This window comes from Crocodylus porosus, unplaced genomic scaffold, assembly GCF_001723895.1.
Source record: "Crocodylus porosus isolate Cpor-Errol unplaced genomic scaffold, CroPor_comp1, whole genome shotgun sequence".
In the NCBI taxonomy this organism is placed as follows: domain Eukaryota; kingdom Metazoa; phylum Chordata; order Crocodylia; family Crocodylidae; genus Crocodylus; species Crocodylus porosus.
Window position 1 is genome coordinate 45,205,915 of NW_017728910.1, and position 21,528 is coordinate 45,227,442.

At 49.3% G+C, this 21,528-nt stretch overlaps 1 protein-coding gene across 1 annotated transcript in view; it reads left to right on the forward strand.

Moving 5' to 3' along the window:
- LOC109308679 (diacylglycerol kinase beta-like) overlaps positions 1 to 21,528 on the forward strand; it is a 125,676-nt gene that overhangs the window by 33,876 nt on the left and 70,272 nt on the right. Inside the window, exons 10-15 of the mRNA XM_019533116.1 lie at positions 9,764 to 9,881; positions 11,597 to 11,685; positions 12,610 to 12,726; positions 15,239 to 15,337; positions 16,271 to 16,387; positions 17,239 to 17,312. Coding sequence (XP_019388661.1) covers positions 9,764 to 9,881; positions 11,597 to 11,685; positions 12,610 to 12,726; positions 15,239 to 15,337; positions 16,271 to 16,387; positions 17,239 to 17,312 — 614 coding nt within the window. The remainder of the gene's footprint in view (positions 1 to 9,763; positions 9,882 to 11,596; positions 11,686 to 12,609; positions 12,727 to 15,238; positions 15,338 to 16,270; positions 16,388 to 17,238; positions 17,313 to 21,528) is intronic.

The following is a 21,528-nucleotide window of genomic DNA, read 5'->3' on the forward strand; positions in this document are numbered from 1 at the left end:
GAAGAATAAATAGAAGCCTCCTTTAAAGAGGACATCTGCCAGGTCATTTGACATGTTTCCAGACTTAGTGAAGGATTACGTGGACTCCTGAGTTACCCACCAAGCAGCCAAAGAGTGCACACCGGGGGGGCAGGCTCCCAGCTCATGTGAATCAATTTCTGGTGGAACCAGGGCACTGGGCCCCTGCTGCAGAGCAGGCCCAGGAGAGGCACCAGTCTCATAAAAACACATCTGCAGAATTTTTTAAGTCCCAATTCAAGGGCAGGGAACATTCGCACAGTGTAAATTACAGCTGAAATGCATTTGCTAATCTGAGACCAGAATTATCATCAGGGAGGAGTATTGCCCCAAGCTTTCGAAACAGTTCTGTCTTCACTTGTTTGCTGAGGGTTGCATTCAGGCTTTTGGTTCCTGTGTGCTCTCAGCCGCAGGCTGATGACTCTTCTTGAAGTGCTGGTGGTATCATTAGTTCTAAGGTAAAACACTAAGACACACAGGGCCTGCACAGATGACACATTTACACTTCCATTGGTTTTAGACACTGATGTAAAGTACACCAGGTTCCCAGAGCACACAAAACAGCTATTCTGGGTGGCAGGGAGCAAGTAACAGTCTGTTTGCCATGCACTAACTGCTACCCCAGGGTAAGGTGTGGACAGATGGCACCTACGCTGGCGTGATTTACACTGGTGGAGTTTTACCGCTGCTTTTTTTCCTGGAGTATGTCCACAAAGGATTTGAGTAGGTCACACTGGTCATGGGGCTGTATATCATCAGTCCACTCCTTTTTCACATTGATTTAAACAAGGCCAGTATTCAGACTCACTGAGATGCAGAATTAGGCCTTGAAAAATCAAAGTTCATTCAGTTGACTTTTAAAATGTATTCATTTCAAAGTTGTAAGTTTCGTTCTTGCCCCAGGGATTTGGGATTTCCAGCAGTCCAGGGCTGTTTGGTATGTTGCATCCTAAGGTTTTATTATTAATGTGAGAGGTAGCTAAACCATTAGATTCCAGGTCCATGTCCAGGATTTGCCGAGTGGTAAAGTAGAAAGAACAGAGAGAGGTTGGTTTTGAAGAGATGTTAGCTCAAATGTTCAGGCTTTTGTGGGTTCATTCTAAGGAGGTCCTTTATATATTAGACCTGAATCAATTCTAGCAAAAATTGCTATGGTTGTTTGTTTGAATTCTTGAACACATTCCCTTCAGCTGTGTTGGCCCTCATTCCTGTGTTTGCCTTTTGCATAGGGTCAAGTGAACAAGCTTACTGGTGGGAAGGTTCAAGGAAACGGGGCCTTTTAAGTAACTGTTGGAAAGTGCTTGTGCCTTAAACCCAGCTCCCAGAGATACGCTTATCCAATTGGGGAACACCAACTTATCCTACAAACCATCTAGAGTCAGCACAGCTTGAATGTTTGACAAACTGTGAGCCAGCCAGAGTGGGAAGGATTGGCTTTAACTGTTCAGCAAATAAAGTCCAGAAAATGATAAGCTACTTGTAGACATCTGGTAAACAGAGAGGCAGAGTGAAATGAATGGTTTGTTAAACTCAAGGGTGTGTGTGTGTGTGTGTGTGTGTGTGTGTGTGTGTGTGTTTGGGTGGGCGAAGGTGGAAATAACGTGTGTGAGACAGAGACTGTCTGAGAAATTTCCCTTTAAGTCTCAGGATTACTGGCGTGCCCAGAATTTCCAACCAGAGTTTTGCAACCCCAGATAAGAAGCAGAGTTGATTCAGAGTTTTCTTACTCTACCAACATGTTAAGAAGCTCAATTAGCATTGGGTGTTTTTGTGCATGTCTGAGGCAAAGGCCTAACCACCTGGTTCTGGGCTGGCGGCAGTGGCCAGGTCAGTAGTGGCAGTGAGTGCTGCTATTGCACCCCCTCTAAGTCAGCACTCAGGCTGATGCCCTGGTGTCCCACCCATAGTTGCATTACCAGTCTGCAGCATGTTTTCTCCCCTCCTAAGGTGTCTCTAATATGCATGTACCAAGCTGCAGCATCTCCAGCAACCGGGGGAACCAGCAAATCATAAAAGAAGGCATGGCATATTGCCTGTAGGTAACAGTTTCATCTGCATATCTCTAAGTCCTGAGTACCTGGATTAGGAGAGCAACATGGATGCAGCCAGTTAGGGTGGGGTAGGGCTTGACTAGCTGGGTGGGTATGGCACTCCAACAAGAAATAATCCCCACCCACTTGCATATCCCCCAGCCTATAAGTTGGGAAGATGATAGTCCCACAATCCCATTAGTCTGTGGTTCTCCCAGGAAAGGTTTGGAGGATGGGAGTGAAGTGGGAAAGAATCAAATGTAACCAAGTTGTTTTCCTCAACTAAGTAATTAAGGAAGCCTGTGCTACCCTGCCTACAGAGTAATAGACAGATGCAAGACGCAGACACTTAAGGCAGAGACAGAAGTGACAGTTTGCACCTGATCTGGCCCCTGAGAGTCCTCTGCAGCCATGACCAAATGCCAAATGCATGGCTGCAGAGCGCTTTAAAAGGGCCCAACCTCATGACACCCTGAACCCTCATTACATAAGGGTTCAGATGAAGATGCTCTGAAGCGGAACATATTCATTAACTTCTGTCTGTGGATGCCAGGAGCAGGGCTCAGCTGTCGCAGCCCAGCACTGCTCCTGGTGCTGTTTTCAGAATGGAATAGGGGGAGGAAGCAGAGGAAGCCCATTCTGGGGGGTGCCCCACCATGATGGAGGGTGGGGAAACCCCGGAATTGGACCCCCGTCCCCTGCCTTTTCCCCTCTCCATCCCGAAACAGAATGGGAGCTATGAAAGGCGGGGCAGAGCTAGGGGAAGAGGCTGCAGAGACAAAGCCTCTCTCCCTGGATCAGCTCCAAATTGGAAAGTGATCACCCAGCCTCCAAACCCAACAGTGAAGGTCTGTTGGATCAGGAGGATCAGTCTAACTCAGGGGTGGGCAAAATGCAGCCTATGGGCCAGATGCAGCCTGCCAGGCCATTCCATCCAGCCTGCAGGACCCCTAAAAAATTTAGAAAATTAATATTTATCTGCCCCTGGCTGCCTGTCATGCTCCTGGATGCCTGTCATGTGGCCCTCAATGGCTTGCCAAAATTCAGTAAGTGGCCCTCCACCCAAAATAATTGCCTGCCCCTGCTCTAACTCATGGCGCTTTCTGTGACGCACCTAATAGGTGGAGCAGGGATCCAGCCCTAAGCTTGCATTTTTAAAATCCATTATCTCTAGGCCTCCTGGATGCAAAGAGAACCCTGAGAACGTACAAGTGTAGTTGATGCAGTGGTGTCTACCTCAGCCTGCAATGATAGCTCTGAGAAGCCCCATCCAGTGCAGTGATGCTCAACCACAGTGTGGGAACATGAGATCCTTTTAAGGGTGCTGCACAGCACAGTTAGGTGAACAAACACTTAGCATGATTCACAAGGTAAATCTGGAAATTTCAAATAGGTATCCAGTGTGTCCAAAGCATTCTGCACTGTTGTGGCCTTTCTAAATAGCTCTATTTTTTTGTAGTAAAAAATTAAGTGAAAACTTAGAGGTGGCACTTTTCTGAGGGGTACCTTGAGTCTAACGAGGGGTGCCTTGAGTCTAGAAAGGTTGAAAACTACTGCTTTATGTTCTTCAACCCAGCTCTTGGAGCCCTCCAGCTTTCCCTGTTGAATGCTTGACTGCGTCTGGGGTCCAGTGGTGTGGTGTCAATACAGAACCCCGCTGCATGTTCACAACTGAAATTATGGAGGAAGGTTCAAATATATCAAATTCAGTTTCCAAGGAACTAGCTCCTGGTTCCTGTGCTGACTGGTCCTTCAGGCCAACTCTTTTACTGCTGATTACCTGCCTAAATGTAATGCTTTTCCACCCCACCTGCATCCCTGGAAAGCTGTTAATGTTTCTGCTCTTGTAATGCACCATCACTTTGGCCTTCCGGCTAAGTCACAAAAAGCAGTAAGCAGGAGGGGTCACTCCACCCACTTTTTCCATTAATTGTTTTTCAGGAGCTTGGGAAGGGGAAAATAAGTCCACTTGAGCATCTAATAGGTGGACTAGGATCTAGCTCTTAGCTTTTATTACCAGAGTCAAAAACCATGGGCTGGATTCTCAGCATAAAGCTGGGTCATTCAGGTCCCTGGCGTGTCCTCAAATAGACTGAGCCCTGTGACGTCTAGGATTGATTTAGCAGGGTAGGAAGCTGGGGCTGGTTCAGTTTCACATCAACACCTTTGGATGCTTTTATTCATCCTGTCATTGATACATGAGCTGAGAAGCGAAAATATATCTGAAGAGTTCAGGAGGGGCTGCTCCTGCTTGAGAATTCCTAGAGAATTGAGTGTTTGTAATTATAGACAGTATCTCTGCTGTCTCCAGACAAATTAGGAGAATGATTTACTTGGGCTGCTGGGAGCAGATACCAGTAACACGCACTTATGCATTTAAAATGGATGAGAATGTTTGGAAAGAGGATGAATTGTCATGAAGAAGCTGACACTCTTGAAAGAGAGTGCCAGCATAAACCAACCACCTGTATTTGTTATACAGCAAGTATATCAGCATGTAGACATTGATTTGGTACAAAGCAAGGCCTCTTGCAAAAATGAAGAGGTTCTTAGCATACAGCTAAGAGTGGCTAGAGGCGAGAATGTCCTCTTAGCCCAGTAAGACTACCTAAGGGGTTCCTCTGACCAAAGACTTCTGGTGCTAGCAGATCCTACTGCAGGTAATAGCAAAAAGGCAAAAACAAATCATTGTCTTGAAAGAACAAACCAGCTGAAGGCAGTATCATTCTCTGCTGTGACACCTGAGAAAAGTATGCATTTCTCTGAGTGCACAAGGTCTCCTGGTGCTGATGGGGCAACTTCAGTGCTCAGTATTAAAATGTACTCATAAATAACTCTCCTGCCGTAAAAGGTCTTAGACACCTAAGGGTAACCTTATTCCACCCTTCTCAAGTCCCTGAAACTGTTAACCTGGCTACTTTTGTGACATGCTCACCTTTGCCATAAGATTAAGTTGCAGAAAGCAGCCAGGACACTCTTGCCTTTTGCATTCATCATTTCTGAGGGACTTGGGCAGAGTGAAATAGCATCCTATTTATGCAGCTGAATTCACTTAAGCATCTTATAGGTGCAGTGGGATCTAGCTCCAAGTGCTTTGGCCTAAGGAAATCAGTAAAGTCCTCACTGCTGCATGTTTCTTCATCACTCACTGGCACCCCAGCTGATTGGCAGTGCCCATTCATCCTTAAAATCATAGAACATGAGGGCTGGAAGGGACCTCAGGAGGTCGCATCTAGTCCAACCCCCTGCTCAAAGCAGGACCAACCCCACCTAAATCATCCCAGTCAAGGCTTTGTCTAGCCGGGTCTTAAAAACCTCCAAGGATGGAGAGTCCATCGCCTCGCTGGGTAATCTGTTTCAGTGCTTTACTACCCTCCTAGTGAGAAGGTCTGTCCTAATATCTAACCTCAATTTCCCTTGCTGCAACTTGAGCCCATTGCTCCTTGTTCTATCATCTGTCACCTCTAAGAACAGTCTAGCTGCATCCTCTTTGGAACCGCCCTGCAGGGAGTTGAAGGCTGTGATTCAGTCCCCCCTCGGTTTCCCCTTCTCCAGATTAAATAAGCCCAGTTCCCTCAACCTTGCCTCGCATGTGCCCTAGCCATTAGCCCCAGCCCTCAAACCATTTTTGTTTCCTTCTGTTAGACTTTCTCCAATGTGTCCACATCGTTTCTGGGTTAGTTCTGTTATGGACATATCTGCTTGATCCAAAGGGGACCCAACTAAGTCAGAATAAGTTTTCCTACTGAAGTCATTAGGATCTGGGCTTGGCCCTCAGTGATCTTTGAGCTTGTGAAGTTTTATGAATGAACAACTTGTTGTATGTCATGAGGGTATTGATTGCACGGTAGTGTAGGTTTACATATATGCTTGTAGATGCTATGAATTTACACTGCTGGCCAGATTCACTCTGTTGAGTAAGTGCTAGCACCCAGTGGGGTTATTTGGACTGAGCAGTGCACAGAGCAGCAAATCTCAAGCTTTAGGGCTCGTGGCACACCTACTTTGCATCAGGTGGTGGAAGGGAGCACAGCTGTGGAAAAACCACCCCGCCACTCACATCCTTCCCTTTGAGGAAGCCAGATGTTAGGGCCAGGCTCTATTTCACCTATTAAATGTGTAAGTGGATGCAAGTATGAAAGCGTGACCCTATTCCATCATGCTTAAAGCCCTGAAAAGCTATTAATGAAGAAGGTATTTGGGTCCTCCACTTTGCTGCTTTTTTAAGCTTAGGGATAAGATGATAGTGTCTTACAAAATGAGATGCATTAATGGACTGGCAGTGCCATCATCTCCCCTGCTTTTCCTACAGTCTGTTGTAAGCTGTTCCTAGCATTCTGAGTATTGTGCCCTGATGTGGGTGAGAAGCTGAAGTGGCCATTTTGGGGATTCCTTGCATGAACAATTGCCTGTGAATGCAGGGGACTGGAGCTGATGACTCAGAACTGAAGGCTTCTTCCAGTCTGATGTTCTCACACTGTCCCCATGGACTGGACTCTGTTTGCTGAACTTTCCAAAGGCTCAACACTGAACCTTGGCCTTGGACTTTAAAGCTTCTTGTGAGAGAGGGGCAAACCCTATGATGAATCAGGGTGACAAGAGGTTCACAGTCAGTGTTCAACCCCACTGCACACACCAGCAGGATCCACCTTGTGGATACCTGATGGCATCTGAAACAGATGCATGGAGTGGTAGGTCACTACCCTTTTCCATTCCATGCCATTATTGTTACTGAAGTGAAGCTTGGGTCAGAGATGAATTTGGTTTCACACAGAGATGTGCTTTGGATCAAAATGATAGCTTAAGGGACCCACATCTTCACTGATTTGCAACATGAGCCCCATAGAACTCTGTTTTAGGATGACTGCAACCATCAGATGTCCACCCAGATTGGTGTCTTCCTGGGAAAACAGGGCAAGCCATTTTAATACTGTTAGCATATAATGGCAGTTAGTGGCAACTTTAGCCAAGGAATGGTTATTGACTTGAGCCCCAAGTCAATCCATATAGCAGTCCATTCTCTGTCTCAGCCTGCTTGGTGCAGGCCTGGAGTTCTTGGGTTGATAAAATCAAGCTAATGAATACTCCCATTTTGCTCTGGGCATTGGATACACTCATACTTGCCTATCCATGCTTGCCTATCCAGCTAGAGACAAGTGAGAGCTGCTGCAGCCATTGGGCCTGGATTGAGGTCTTAATCCACTCCAAGATCCTTCAGCATTTGCAGTTAATTGCTTTTGTAGATGTAGCTAACTTTGAAAGTCAAGGCACTTGCTTTGAATTTTTGTGTTGTGTATATTAATTCTTGGCTGACTTGCTGTTATGTTTGGCTCTACACAGCTTTTTCGGTATCACTTTCACTTTGCTAACAATAAGGGAGTTTTCTGTGTCACAGTCTGCACTGTGATAAGTGCAGGTGGGTAGTATACTGGTCAAGTCTTTCCTCCTGGTGATCAGGAGGTCTAACAGGTGCCAGTGGCCAGATAGTGGGTGTCTCCCTGATACTTTTTGATGCCCTTTGCCTGAAAAGTAGATGTTAGTGATACACAGGTAGTTTAAGGTGCAGAGTTTGAGAAGATGGGAGCCCCATTTTCATTCATTTTTCCGATGCCATGATGTCCCAGGCAGGTTGGCCAAGAGTCATGATCTGCGCCTACTCAAGCATTAAAGTCCTCTTGGAGGGGAAGTCTCTTATTTGATAGTAGGTGCTCAATGACTTGGTGCAGGGCATTGTAGAAGTTATCGTTATCATCTGAACTTGCCTGTAACGTTGGTGCGTAGGTGCTAATGTTATCAACACATTAGTCAGTTGACTGTAGTCAGAGTGAGATGATGCAATCTGATGTTCCAGTGGGGTTCTCCATGGTTTTGACCAACCTGTTGCAAACTGCAAGTCTGACCCCATGTATGTGAGTATCTTCTGCACTTCTGCCTTCCCAAAAATATAGTTGGCTTCATGAATGGAGCCTGAGTTGGCCAATCTTGTCTCCTGTAAGGCTCTAATGTTGATGTTAAGTTTTTGCAGCCCTTGATCAAACAGTGTAGTCTTCCGGACATTGTCCATCATCTGTAAATTGTCATTCATGCTAAGACACATGGTTCTGACATTCCAGCTTCCCAGCTGGAAGGTTTTAAGGTTTCTTTTCTTGTTGCCTGGTACTTGATTTGCCACCTGTTCTTCAACTTTTGGTCTAGCCCTACGTACCAAATAAGGCAGGCAGACCATGGCAGATCAGCACCTTACTGGCTGGGGTCTGCTCAGCTTAAGGTGGGCACTAGCTGACCAGTGGAACACAATTGGTTCCTCCCACCAATGAAGGTGATGCGTGGCACTGTACACCAATTGAGTTCAGCTTATAACCCATGACTGCCCCCTTCCATGTTGTGTCCCTGCAAGTAGCAAAGATCGAGCGTCCTTTCCATTGAGTTTTAGCTGCAATGGTCCGGACAGTTAATATGGAGATGCTCAAGTTGCTCATATATCAATGTCCCCCTCTTAGCCTAGTTGGTTGGTCCCAAAGGAAAGACAGAAGCCAGTACATTTGGAGCCAGCTTGGCTGCAGGAGCTGCTGGTACAAAGAAAATCTTCCTTCCATCCACCTCTCAGGGCGCCACTCCTAGACTGGTTGCCAACCAAGGCTGGAGAGCCTAGTCCACCCCGCCATGGAATCCTCCTTTTGGTGCCATTTCCTTCACCCTGCTCTATGTTGCTCCTCCACCCAATGCCATTGGCACCATATAATTTGCTAAGCTATTTCCTGCCTCCTAGCTCTTGGCATTGACAGCTGTAGGTAGTACCATCTACTGTCATAATGGTAGCAGACCTGGCCTGGTCTGACCTGACTATACTCTCACACCTAATTGGTAGAGTGGAATCTGGCCCTTGGGAGTCTGTCTTTCCAAGTGGATTGATCAGTAAGGTGGAGACAAGCCCCTGTGCTGGGCCGGCCGTGAGGGTGTGCAGCTGATGCCTGCCTCACTGCATGCAGCCCTGTGTGTGGAATGAGTGGAAGAAGTGGAAGAAGAATAAGCCAAGAAGCACAGAGTGTTTTAAAGGCAATAGCACTGCCACATAGAAAGCAGAGAAGGTGAACGGACTGAGAGACATGCCCTAGGGGTTACCAGAGGCAGGAATTTTAGTAGCCCTGGGTTTGATAAGGGAGAAGAATGAAGACAGAAGCCAGCCAGGTTGACTGCCCTTGGATCACCCTACACATGCGTTGCTTTTAATACTCTTCCTCTAAAGCATCCACTGCTTATCAGCTGGATACAGGCCTATTTGCTGGACAGAGACAGTGGGCCTAGGCCCACCAGGAAGCCATAAGTCTCCCTCAGTTAGAGGAAGACCACTAAATGCCACTTAAGTCCTTGGGACAACAGCAAAAGAGACAGGAATGGAAGTGCAGGTCATAGGATAATAACTAGAGCTCCAAGAGGGGGACACAGAGCAGAGAGCCCTGGCACCCACTGACCCTCAGTCCTATCTCAGGTTAGGATCCTAGCTAAGATAGGCATGGATGAGTGAGAGGTAGACAGTCCCCACATCATCCTGGTCAGATACAGGAGTCAGGGTCCAATACACCCTGGCTGTCCTTGTGTTGTTACAAGGGTTAGAGCAGTGATTTCCAATCGGGGCATCCTGAATGGCCTTGAAGTGGCCACTGGGGGCCCCTTCTTGGCCCCCCCGACCGACTGCTGCTGTGTTTTGCCTGCAGAATGTGAAGGATGATGGGCAGCATGCCTGGAGACTGAAGCACTTCAAGAAACCTGCCTACTGCAACTTCTGCCGCACCATGCTCCTGGGAGTCCGGAAGCAGGGCCTGTGCTGTTCCTGTGAGTCCTGCACACACATCGGCATACAACCCCTGTCCTTGCCCTGTGGCACAGACCTGACCTCTCCCTTTCGGTATAGCATAGTTGCCACCATGCTGGATGAGCCAGCCTGCCAGAGGCCGTTCTTTAAACAAAGGAAGCCACATGTTGCTGGCTTTCTGGGTTTAATACATACTCCTGAGGCTGGGATATTCAGGGCTTGTCTGTGTCATGGCAGAAGTGTGTCCTGGCCCAGAGAGCTCCAGCATGGCTCACCTGCCTGCTTCCTCATGCACAGTTCTAAACACAGATATCACTCAGGAAGGGCTGTACTGGGTGGGTTGGGGGAGGGGGGTGTTAGGGCACTCCAGGATGCGGAGAAGGACATTGCAGGTTTAACAAGGAGTGCAAACCCATCTAACTTTGAGGTGTCTCTACCCGTGCTGGAAATGAGCCAGTCAGGCCTTCCCAGTGGCTTCTGTTACTCAGCTGGAGTCTGAGGTCTCAACGGCAGGCCCAGGGGGACACCTGGAGTGTCTTCACTGGGCTCTATACTCTGCCTGCCTTAGCTGTTTATGCAGTACTGGTCCCCCTGTCTGCCAGTAAAAGAGCACTACTCCCATCTCCCTGGGGTGTCTTCCTGCAGGTTGTTTGATCTGCTAATCCAGTCATTACAGGGGCTTGTTCCTCTAATGGTTGAGCACAGCTCAGGCCAGTTTGTGTGCCTCTGAATCCTCTGGCTTTAGGCTTGGTGTTGTTGGGTCAGGCTGGGAGTCAGCAGAGTTGGATAACACTTGACATTTCTCTAGAGGTGCTGGACATCTCAGAGACACATGAGACAGCAGGCAGCCCATGCTCTTATGTGGTGTCTGTGGTTGTTGGTGGCCCTTCCTCCTCTGTAGCATAACTGGGGTAGGGCATCTGGGGCAGCTTCCCTGGGCAGTGACTTGGGGGGATGGGGCGGGGCGGGATGACAACACTACCGCAGCACTTGCTGCATGATTGAGCTGGCCCATGTGTCACAGCTGCCCTGGGCATCTGGCTGCACTGTTTTGCCTCTGCTCCTCTTGGCAGTTTTATGCTAGTCTGTGCATGAATTCATATCCTCCCAGCATTTTCATACATTTTTCCAATGCCATGATGTCCCAGGCAGGTAGACCAAGAGTCATAATCTATGCCTACTCGAGCATTAAAGTCCCCTTAGAGGGGATGCCTCTCATTTGATAGCAGGTGCTCAATGACTTGGTGCAGGGCATTGTAAAAGTTGCCCGTTATCATCTGAACTTGCCTGTAAAGTTGGTGCATAGATGCTAATGTTGTCGATACAATAGTCAGTTGACTGTAGTCAGAGTGAGATGATATAATCTGATGTTCCAGTAGGGTTCTCCATGGTTTTGACCAACCTGTTGCAAACTGCAAATCTGACCCCATGTATGTGAGTATCTTCTGCACTTCTGCCTTCCCAGAAAAAGGTGTAGTTGGCTTCACGAATGGAGCCTGAGTTGGCCAATCTTATCTCCTGTAAGGCTGCAATGTTGATGTTAGGCTTTTGCAACTTTTAATCAATCAGTGTGGTCTTCCGGACACTGTCCATCATCTATAAGTTGTCATTCATGCTAAGACACATGGTTCTGACGTTCTATTCCTTTGCCAATGCTGCAAGGCAGCTCTAAGGTGGGTGCCACGTGACTGTGTGGAGAGTTTAGAGGTGACTTCTGTCTTCCTCTCCCTTGCAGTTTGTAAATATACTGTCCATGAAAGGTGCGTGTCCAAAGAAATTGCCTCCTGCATCAGCACTTATGTGAAATCCAAGAGAAACACAAATGTAAGTAGTGTGCTTGTGGGCCTCCACTGACTAGCTTCTATTGCAGGTCTGCTCATGCCAGAGCTATCTGTGCAATCCTTAGAGACCACAATGGGCCTGTCCTTGTGAGGGGGTCATTTCCTCCATTCTCTATCTAAGGCCTAGCAGCAGGAGATGAGTAAAGCTTTAGAAAGCCATGGTCTTCCTCAGTTGGGGTTCTTAGCTGACCGGTGGCCAGTGGAGTTGCTTAAGATCCTGAAAGGCTCTCATCGGTGTTTAAGATCCTGAAAGGAGCTGAAAGGCTCACGTCAGCTTTAGCACAGACTTGTCTTTGAAGGTCTAAACCCAGGCAGAATGAGTTGTAGGGAGGGTAACTATGGAGCCAGGTGCCCACCAGCAGACTTAAATATTGGAGCATCATTCCATGCAACCAGCCCCTGGCCACCATTGAGTTGTGGGGCTTGTCTTTTCCTGTGGTTTGCTGTTCACTTGAGACTCCCCAAGCCTAGAGAAGCTTGGGCTTTTCCTGTGGTGGGCAGCTGTGCCTCTGAAGAGCAGCTACATTTAGCAGGACGGCATCCACTTGTCTGCTGGGTAAAGCGGGCCAACATCCTCTAATGTCTAGGGAAAGGAGTAGTGGCAGCCTATCACACTGTCCAGAACCCTTTATCCCAAGTTTTCTAGTGTCCTCTGAGAGCTTTGGATCCCTGGACTCCTCCAGGACACACACCATGCAATCTTGTTCTGATATGTCCTCATTATGCTGTTTAGTTTGTCACACTTGCTCCTTATGACATGCTGTAAGCCTAAGACTGCAGTCCCCACCCATTCACTGCCACCCAGGGCCTGGGCTGGTACAGGGTACCAAGGGTGCCACAGGTTGGCTGTGCCCTCAGCCTGGGTGCACAGTGCCATCCCTCTTTCCTTTCTCTCCTGTGATTTTAGGTGATGCAGCACACATGGATTGAGGGCAACTCCCCAGTCAAGTGTGACCGGTGCCACAAAAGTATCAAATGCTACCAGGGTATTACCGGGCTACACTGTGTATGGTGCCAAATCACAGTGAGTACGTGGAGTGGATGATGCGCGGGCTTTGCTGGCACCCAGGGGTGCTGGGGAGATTTTTTTTCATAGACATTAGGGCTGGAAGGGACCTCAGAAGATCATCGAATCCAGCCCTCTGCCCCAGATGGAAGGGCCCAGGTCATTAGGTTGCAAAGGCTTCTGCATCTCTGTGACCTGCTTACATCCAGCTCTAGTCTATATCATTCCAAAGCCTGTTGCCACTGGCAAGGAGAAGGCAAGCTTTTGGCCTCATGGATATGAGCTGGGTCAACCCGGTTCCTCAGGGGCATGGGCCCATGTCATACAGACTGCCGTCATCTTGAGCAGGGAGTCTCCTTTGAGAAGCGAGTGACGGGCTCATCATGGAACAAGTGTGACTTAGCTGCCACTGCAGTAGATCTGGGCCAGTGGAGGGACTAGAGAAGCTTATCATCCTGCATTTCGTCAGGCAGTGACCACTGGGCTCACTGCAACTGAAACAGGTGGCTTGGAGGAAAGGCTTGTACAGTGGGAGGAGAATGAAGGCAACTGTCCCAGGGAACCCACATGCTTCTGCTGCCCCAGTGACACTCATAAAAGGTCTGACAGGTCTTGTAGCCTGATGCACCAATATTTGTGCCTGCAGCTATATGCTGTGTGCACCCAAGATCAGAGATTTTGCTAACAGTTTCTGCAAGCTGCTAACCAGGGTTGCACACCAACCCAGGGTCATATAGTGCAATGTTGAACTGGTTGCCATTCCAGTTCCTCTCTGTGCTCTTGGTCTGAGGTAGGGTGCCCCTGTCGGCAGCTAACTGAGTGGTTGCACCTTCCAGCTGTAAACAACATTAGGAAGAAATATACTGTTTCTTGGCTTCCTCCCCCAAAACCTCATTCCCAGGGGGAAGAGACAATTGATGCTCCTTAAGAGTCTTAACTTTTTATTTGCGTAGGATTAAGCCTTTCAGAAGATACCCTACGTTATCAGTCTTTGTTGCTGAGAGAGCAAGGATTGAAGCTGGTTTCCACACCATGACTTCTAAAGTGGTATCTAGATCTACCATGACCTCTTGAATAGGTGACTCCTAGTAAAGCTTATGTGACCTCAGTGGCCTTCAGACCCCTGAAAAATATCCACATTCTTCCTTTGTGTAGAGCAGCCACATGGGGAAACAGTCCTGCTTCCTCAAGCACAAGACAATAATAAAAGCATCTGCACGGCATGCCCATTGTGGTAGGACTTTAATGCAGTCAGTTCTGCACCCTCCCCTGGCCCTGGTGCTAGCCACATTAAAACTTGCTCAGGAACAAGCACTCAAAGAAGAGAGAACTTACCTGCTGGTGAAGTGATTGGAGGTCTTTGACACACGATATGCCCATAAGCACTCCACGCCCTGCCCTCTGCCCCCTCGGTCAAGGATCCCTGTGCCTGGCTGCTGTGGGGATCACAGTGGGGACGGGACTGGAGTGGCAGCTTGGTTCCTCTCTGTTCTCTGTGCCCATGGCTGGGGCAAGAGGGTGACTACTTTAAATGCTCAGAGTTGCAAAGTCTCTGGCCTGGGTCCCTTGGCACGGGCACATCTGGAGGAGCTCCAGGTATCACACTGTGAGTAACGTTACCTTAGGCAGCACCAAAAAAGGCCTTGGCTTCTGCCTTTACAAGGGAGCGCTGAGAGTCAGGGGTGTGGCAGGAGGCAAGAGTCTCCCATGGTTCTCCAGCCAGCTGTTGCCGGTGGGTTTCTTCGGGTGATAGGTGAGGCATGAGAGGTGCTCTTGGGAATGGTGGTGATGCTGGCACTCAGTCAGCTCTCTTGTACCAGGCTGGGATGTCACATTGCATACTTCCTCCTGCACTAGTCCACCTAGAAAGGGAACGGCACAGCTTTCCCAAAGCTACTCCAGGCCCTCCTGTCCCCTCTCCCTCTGCCCCAAAGGTGCTGTGGCCCATCCCCTGAGAACTGCTCTGAGCTGATGGCTTCCTCTCCTTGTCCCTGCAGCCCTGTGCATCTGTGCCTGGAAGTAGGTAGTGGTAGCACAGAGGAGGCAGCTTTGGCAGCTGTCTGCACTTGCTCTTATTTCTCCCTCCTGCAGGCCACAGCCCTCTCAGAGCCTTGCAGTGTGAGTGCCATGGCCCCTGACTAAAGCAGCCCTGGGTGCTCTTCTCCTGAGGTAGAAAAAAACCAAGGCAATAGGGAGAGGTTTTAAGAAAGCAGGCAGTGGAGCAGGAAGGAGGAGATTCAGGCCCGTGAACGCTGAGGGGGACTGGAAGCCCCTGCCTGGGAAGTCATGGTGCCTGAACAACTAGGCGACATGTTACTGCTCCTCTGGCATCAGACCAAGCCCAAGGCCCCCGTCATGCAGACCTCCTGTGGAAAGCTGTTGTGTTCGGTACTTGTACCGTGCAGGCCTTCTCTGCTGCTCAGCTCAACATGATCCCCTCACTGCAGCCCAGAGTTGGGGTGCTTGGAGGGGAGGCAGTCATGCTCACACCTGCTTTCCTCTCTCTCTCTCTCTCTCTCTTTTCATCCAGCTTCATAACAAATGTGCCTCTCATGTGAAGCCAGAGTGTGATGGAGGGCAGCTCAAGGACCACATCTTGCTGCCTTCCTACATCTGCCCAGTTGTTCTGGTAAGCAGGCCTATAGGGGCTCATGTGACAAGGGCTCTGCAGGCTATAGGCACCATCAGATAGCTGCACATACATGTGCATGTGCCCCCTCATAAGTATGCCCCTCTTCCCCCCAGGCATCTTTCTTAGTTCAAAGCCAAGCTGGCACAAGGGCGTTTCTTCACAACACAATCCCTTGTATAGCAGTACTCAGAGACTAGCATTAACCCACTAGAAACACCGACCTTCCACAATATTCAATGCCAGTGGGATCACCGCCATCAAGGCCCACCTCAAAGAACTGCCAGGCATGGTCTTACTTTGGCACTTCCAAGGCCTCTTACTGTGCAGGGGTAAGACTGAAAATGCTACTAAAGTATTTCCATGCCCTGCACCGGTGGGATAAGAATACACAGCATAGTATCAAAACACAGGCAGACATCTGCTGTCCACTTCTGTTGTGGCTTTCAAAGGCTCGGATCCTCTTTGTGTCATATGCGGCTAAGCTGAGCCATGCACACGTGCCTTCCATTCACACACGTATGACCTGTTATAATGGGGTGTCACAGTGGCCAGTCATTGCTGACATTAGGACATGCAGGGACAGCTCTGTGCATGGTGGCAGCGTGCACAATAGGGTGGAAAGCGGACATGCCAGTGAAGCTGTGCTGGGAGGCTGCTGTTGTACTGGGCATAACTGTAGCCTTGACTGCTGATTTCCATGCTTCTCTGCCTGTGTGCCACAGCTCTCAGTGAGTGCATCTGTGATGCTTATGCCTGTGTGCCGATAGAATGGTCACCATTCATTTTGTCGAAGCGTCCAGATATCAGGTGCGCCAATAGCTTTGTCCCACCTGAAATTATCCTAGGGGGTCAGATGTGACAAATGAATGCATCCCTCTGCTGGTCTTCAGCCGAGTGCTACATATTTTGCATTTTTCTCCCCTTTAAAAGGAAAGACAGCCCCATTCAAGAAAATCAGACAGCGATTCTCCTGCCAGCACCAGTCCAGATGATGCTAACCAGACCTTCAAGTTCAATTCTACCACCGTGGAGGGGCAAGGTTTGCAGGTAGGTGGCTGAGAGCTGCTTTCTGCTTTAGAGCAGGCCTCTGCTGGGCCTGGAGCAAAAGGCTTGGGGTCAAGAGTTCCTCTTGAATTCTCCTGCACTGGCTAATGGCAGAAGAGGCTGTGACTGAGGAGCTACCATTTACATGTCTTCAGCATTGCTTTCCCGCTGGTGACTGTGGTATAGCAGAGCAGGAGTTGCCAGCCTCAGGGTATGGAAACCAAGCCAGGGACAGTCTGGCCTGGTGAACCTGTCCTGGTGAGACTGTTTCCCAACAACTGCCTTTTTTTGTTCCTCATGTGACCCATTGCTCCTGAGGCTGTATTTCGAGAAAGGACAACAAAGAGCTGATTACTAGGGTGGATATCATTGCTCTGCTTGTGCTTGCCCTTCCCATCCATCGGTTGCCTTCCTTTGCTCCTCTGGTCTTGTCCTCAAATGGCAGTCTGTCCAAGGGATGGGCCTTCTCTTTGGCCTGTGTCTGCAGGGTGGTGAGCCCAGAGAGACTGCAGCTGCTAGTCACTACTGCAATGCGCGGGGTTCACTGTAGCTATAGCAGCCGGCAGAACATGGGCGTGGCCTTGCATACCCTGCTCCCATCATGTACCAGACAGTTTTTTGTCTGTGTAGAACAGTGGCCATGACTCTGCCCTTGAAGTCCCTCCCTGGCCTTTTCCTTCATGTGAGATTACTCCTCCAGTGCTAGAAGTGTGGACCATCCAGTCTGGCAAGGCTGCATGGCTCCTACTTACCCTTTGTGAGAGATTGGGTGCCCTCCTTCCTGCCCCCATGCACACAGGACAGTTTTTGCATGTCTTCTAAGGAGGGTGGTTGTTCTTCTCTTTGCATTTCAGATCAGCCCCCGGCCTGGGACACACCCGCTGCTGGTCTTTGTGAACCCCAAGAGTGGAGGGAGACAGGGAGAGAGGTACGTTGTCATCTTCCCAGAGGGGATGACACTATCAGTGACCACCCCTTGAGGCCACCACTTTTGTGCTGGGGTCTGTGGCGTGGGGCATGATTGGAGATGGGATCAGGTGTTAAGGGCTCAGTGATGAGCAGCAGGCATGCTGTGGTCTACTCCTGGCTTTGTCCGCCTAGCACCATCACTTAGAGCCAGAGTGCACATGTGGCAAGTGCCTCCTGATGCCTCTGCTAGGCAGAAGGCAGAGAGACTGGGCAGTTCTCTGCAGAGCAAGCATCTCCAGAGCCACAGAAGTCAGTGCCCATGAGAACAGTGGGGGGGATACAGGATCTTATGCCCAGGTTTCAGCCAGCATTTCCCAAACTAGGTGCATGATGTGCTCCTGAAAGGGCACATGAAAACCATAACAGCAGTCAGTGGTCCCCCTACACCAGCCACTCTTGTGCCCTCCTACTCCATCCACCACCACTGCAGGAGAAGTGGCAATGAAGGCAGCAGCACTGGCTTAAGTAGGGGGCATGAGAGTGCCCAGTTTACTATGGTGAGGTGTGAAGGTTTGGGAAATACTGCTCTCAACCAGCACCCAACCATTAGGGGTTAGAATGTGACCTTTTTGAGGCAAGGTAACCCACAGCTGCTCATTGCACAGGGTTTGCACTGTCCTTTGAAGCATCTAGACCAGGGCAGGGGCAGGACTCAGTGGTCCTTGGGTTTGGTCCCCTGCTACCCATTTTGACCAGAATTTGGGGGATTGTGTATTACTCCAGTTGAGGGAGGAGATGGGGACAGGGACAGGTTTCTCTGTTATCCTCCTGCATGTTTATAGGAACATACAAAATCTGGTTTACTTGAGCATGGGGGAATAAAGCAACCAAGAGACAGTTTCTTCTGTTCTCAGCCTGCTCTTCTGGATTACCCCAGCACTACACATCCGTGCAGGGTCAGGTTGTCTTCCCAGCCCCTGTTTCTGCATCTAAGCTGTCTCCCTTCCAGACCTTGTGCCAAAACAGTGTACGGCAGCATCCGTTCACCTCTGCTGTAGTCTGGATGTGGTGCGAGTACATGTGCCTTGTGTTCTGGGCTAGGAGGCTGCTGTTCTTTCAGCCCACTGCTTCCCTAAGGGAGTGCAGTGACTTCCCACAGCTGTCCCAGTGGAAGTGCTGCAGTTCAGTGTGTTGGTCTCCAGCGGGTTCAGTACAACCCACATCTCCTGCCTTAATATCACTCCATGGAGCCAGAAATATTGGGACCCTAAACACTCATCCCAGATGCAAAGGAAAGAAATGTAATGTTGTTGCTTAGAAGTGATACAGGCCTCCCAGTTTACAGTCACAGGGTCCTGTTGGGGTCCTCAGTACAGGACTTTTTTTACTCCCATCAGGACCTCTTTGAAGGTTTCCACTCCCTGATTTTCTTTTAGCAGGTAGGAGGGGTCTCTCTCAGTGAGTCTCACTCCCCCATTTTCCCTGCCCATCTGTGTAGTGTCTGTTGTTTCTGTGTCCCTTCTGACCCACTGGTAAACCTGAGCACCTGAATCCAGTATGACAGGGGTTTGGAAGACACAAAGACCACAATGACTCTGAGAAGGTCAAGGAATGCCTTGCTGACAGCTGCAGTGCCTTTCTTACCCATCTGAAGCAGTATCAGCAAACTCACACATGGGCTTTTTGTGGTCAGAGCAGAGCCCAATAAATTCAGTGGGTGTCAGGGTCCTGGTCAGTTTTGCATGGCCTTGATGATTTTCTTTTGTCAGTGGAAATTCCCTTCCATGGTTTTGTCTATGCCAGCATTTACCAGACCACCTGCCACACATGTTGCAACCATAGTTCCTTTTTTTCCCCCACTGTTCTCTGCTTCTCAGAAACATTCTTCAGGCTGACAGGGATAAGTTCTTATTTCAGCTCTACAGACACATTAGCAGCTAAAGAGTCTCCCAAGACCCAGGGTTTCAGTCAGTCCCCACCTGTCCTTTGCAGGGAAGTTACCACTGGATGTAGTCATCATAATGATTCATAACTCTGGCAGCAAAACAACTTGCTCCATGCAGCCAGTTACCTGTAAACCTTTGACTTCACCCAGGCCACATCTTGAAAGAGAATTACTGTAGAGTGAATTGTACAATGCCTTTCCTGGCACTGACGACACATTTGTTAGCCATTAGGAAACCCAGCCCAGTCATTAGCTCATCTTCTATCTTGGCTTCCCAGATGGGTCTACTCAAATTCTAGAGCTTTAATTTTCAAACCTGATTTTCTCAGTTTTTGCAGAAAGGCAGTTTCTGGAGATGTTGTCTCTCCTTGAGACCATGAGGTGGTTGGGTCTGGATCCCCTGTGTCCAGCACTCCTGGTGTGTCTGGCCGAATAACTTCTCTGTCCAAGCCAGTGCCTGCTACTTGCTCTGCCTTTCAGAGCTCCTATTATACATCCAGTAACCAAGCTCTTAGCTCCAAAAATACCCTGAGGTCTCCTTGCCCCTCCAGGCGTTGCCCCTTCAGCTAAGCATCTCCTCCCAAGACTCCTTTCACATGCTGGGAGAGTTTCCATTTTAACGTAACATTCAAAGCTTCTGACATTCTTTCCTGGCCTGCTTCGTAGCTGTACTTGTCCTCCTTTCATGGTCAGTTTTTTCATTGTCAGCATTCAGCTGAACTGCCTCTTTTAGTTTCAGCATTGTGGTCAGTTCCCCTTTCTTTAGAAATGGAGTTGATCACTTTTATTCACTACTCAGCGACAGAATGACCTGGATAAGAATCCCATTTGCCGGCATACTGACTAGGCCCTGAGCTGTGCTTACAGGGCTCGTGGCTATCAGTTTCCCTCTTACTTGCTTCCTCTTCTAATGTGCTGCTGTGTGGAAAGACTGTGGCTGGCTCCATGCCCCATTTCACAGTCTTGGTCCAGGGAGGTTGTTGGCTTCCTTCCTTTGGCCCTGATCTGCAAGTCCAAGTTCACTTGAACATCTATACACTGGTCCAATCCCAGTCTCTCCGTGCGGGTATCTGGGTATGCCATGAATATGAGTCTCTTTAGGTCTCTTGCCACTTCAGTCAGGCTCTTTACTGTGCTGTGGTCAGCCCTGATCTTCAGCTGGCTCCAAAGCCAAATTCAAAGGGCTTATTCCAGGTCTGGGCAACTACCTTTTCTGTAGCAGCCTTGGTTCTGAGTGGCTCGTGCTGACTGCTAGAAACCCTTCTTCCTCTCCCATCTCCCAGCCATGTGTTTGGCTTATGATGAATCATAGAATTATCCTGGCACATGTCCATGAGGGGCCAGCAGGGGAGGTCATGCTTAGGGGCATCCAACACGGGTTTATTAGAGGCAGGTTCTGTCAGACCAACCTGGTGGCCTTCTACGACCAGGTCCCCAAATCCTTATATGCAGGGGTAGCAGTGGACATAGTCTTCCTGGACGTTCAGAAGTCCTTCAACACTGTCTCTCACCCTGTTCTCACTAAAAAACTGGGGGACTGTGGTGTCGACACCCACACAGTCAGATGGGTCGCCAACTGACTGGAGGGCCGCACCCAGAGAGTGGTGGTGAATGGGTCATTTTCGACTTGGAGGGATGTGGGCAGTGGGGTCCCCCAGGGCTTGGTCCAACATCTTCATCAGTGACTTGGATGAGGTGGTGAAAAGCACCCTGTTCAAATTTGCTGATGATAGATACTAAGATGTGGGGGAATGTGGACATGCTAGAAGGAAGGAATAGGCTACAGTCAGACCTAGACAGGTTACAGGGGTGGGCAGATGAGAACAGGATGGAATTCAAAACTGACAAGTGCAAGGTGATGTACATGGGGAGGAAGAACCAGCACCATATCTACAGGCTGGGGAACTCCCTTTTGTCAGTGCAGCGGCAGAAAAGGATCTTGGAGTCATCACTGATGCCAAGAGGAACATGGGCTGGCAGTGTGGGGATGCAGTCAGGAAGGCCAACCATACCTTGTTATGCACAGATGCATCTCGAGCAGGTCCAAGGAGGTGATCCTCCCCCTCTATGCGGCACTGGTCCGGCCGCAGCTGGAGTACTGCGTCCAGTTCTGGGCGCAGCACTTCAGGACGGGTGTGGACAACATGGAGAGGGTCCAGAGGAGGGCCACCCGCATGATCGGGGGGCAGCAGGGCAGGCCCTATGAGGAGAGGCTACGGGACCTGAACCTGTTCAACCTCCACAAGAGAAGGCTGCGGGGGGATCTAGTGGCCTGTTACAAACTAGTCAG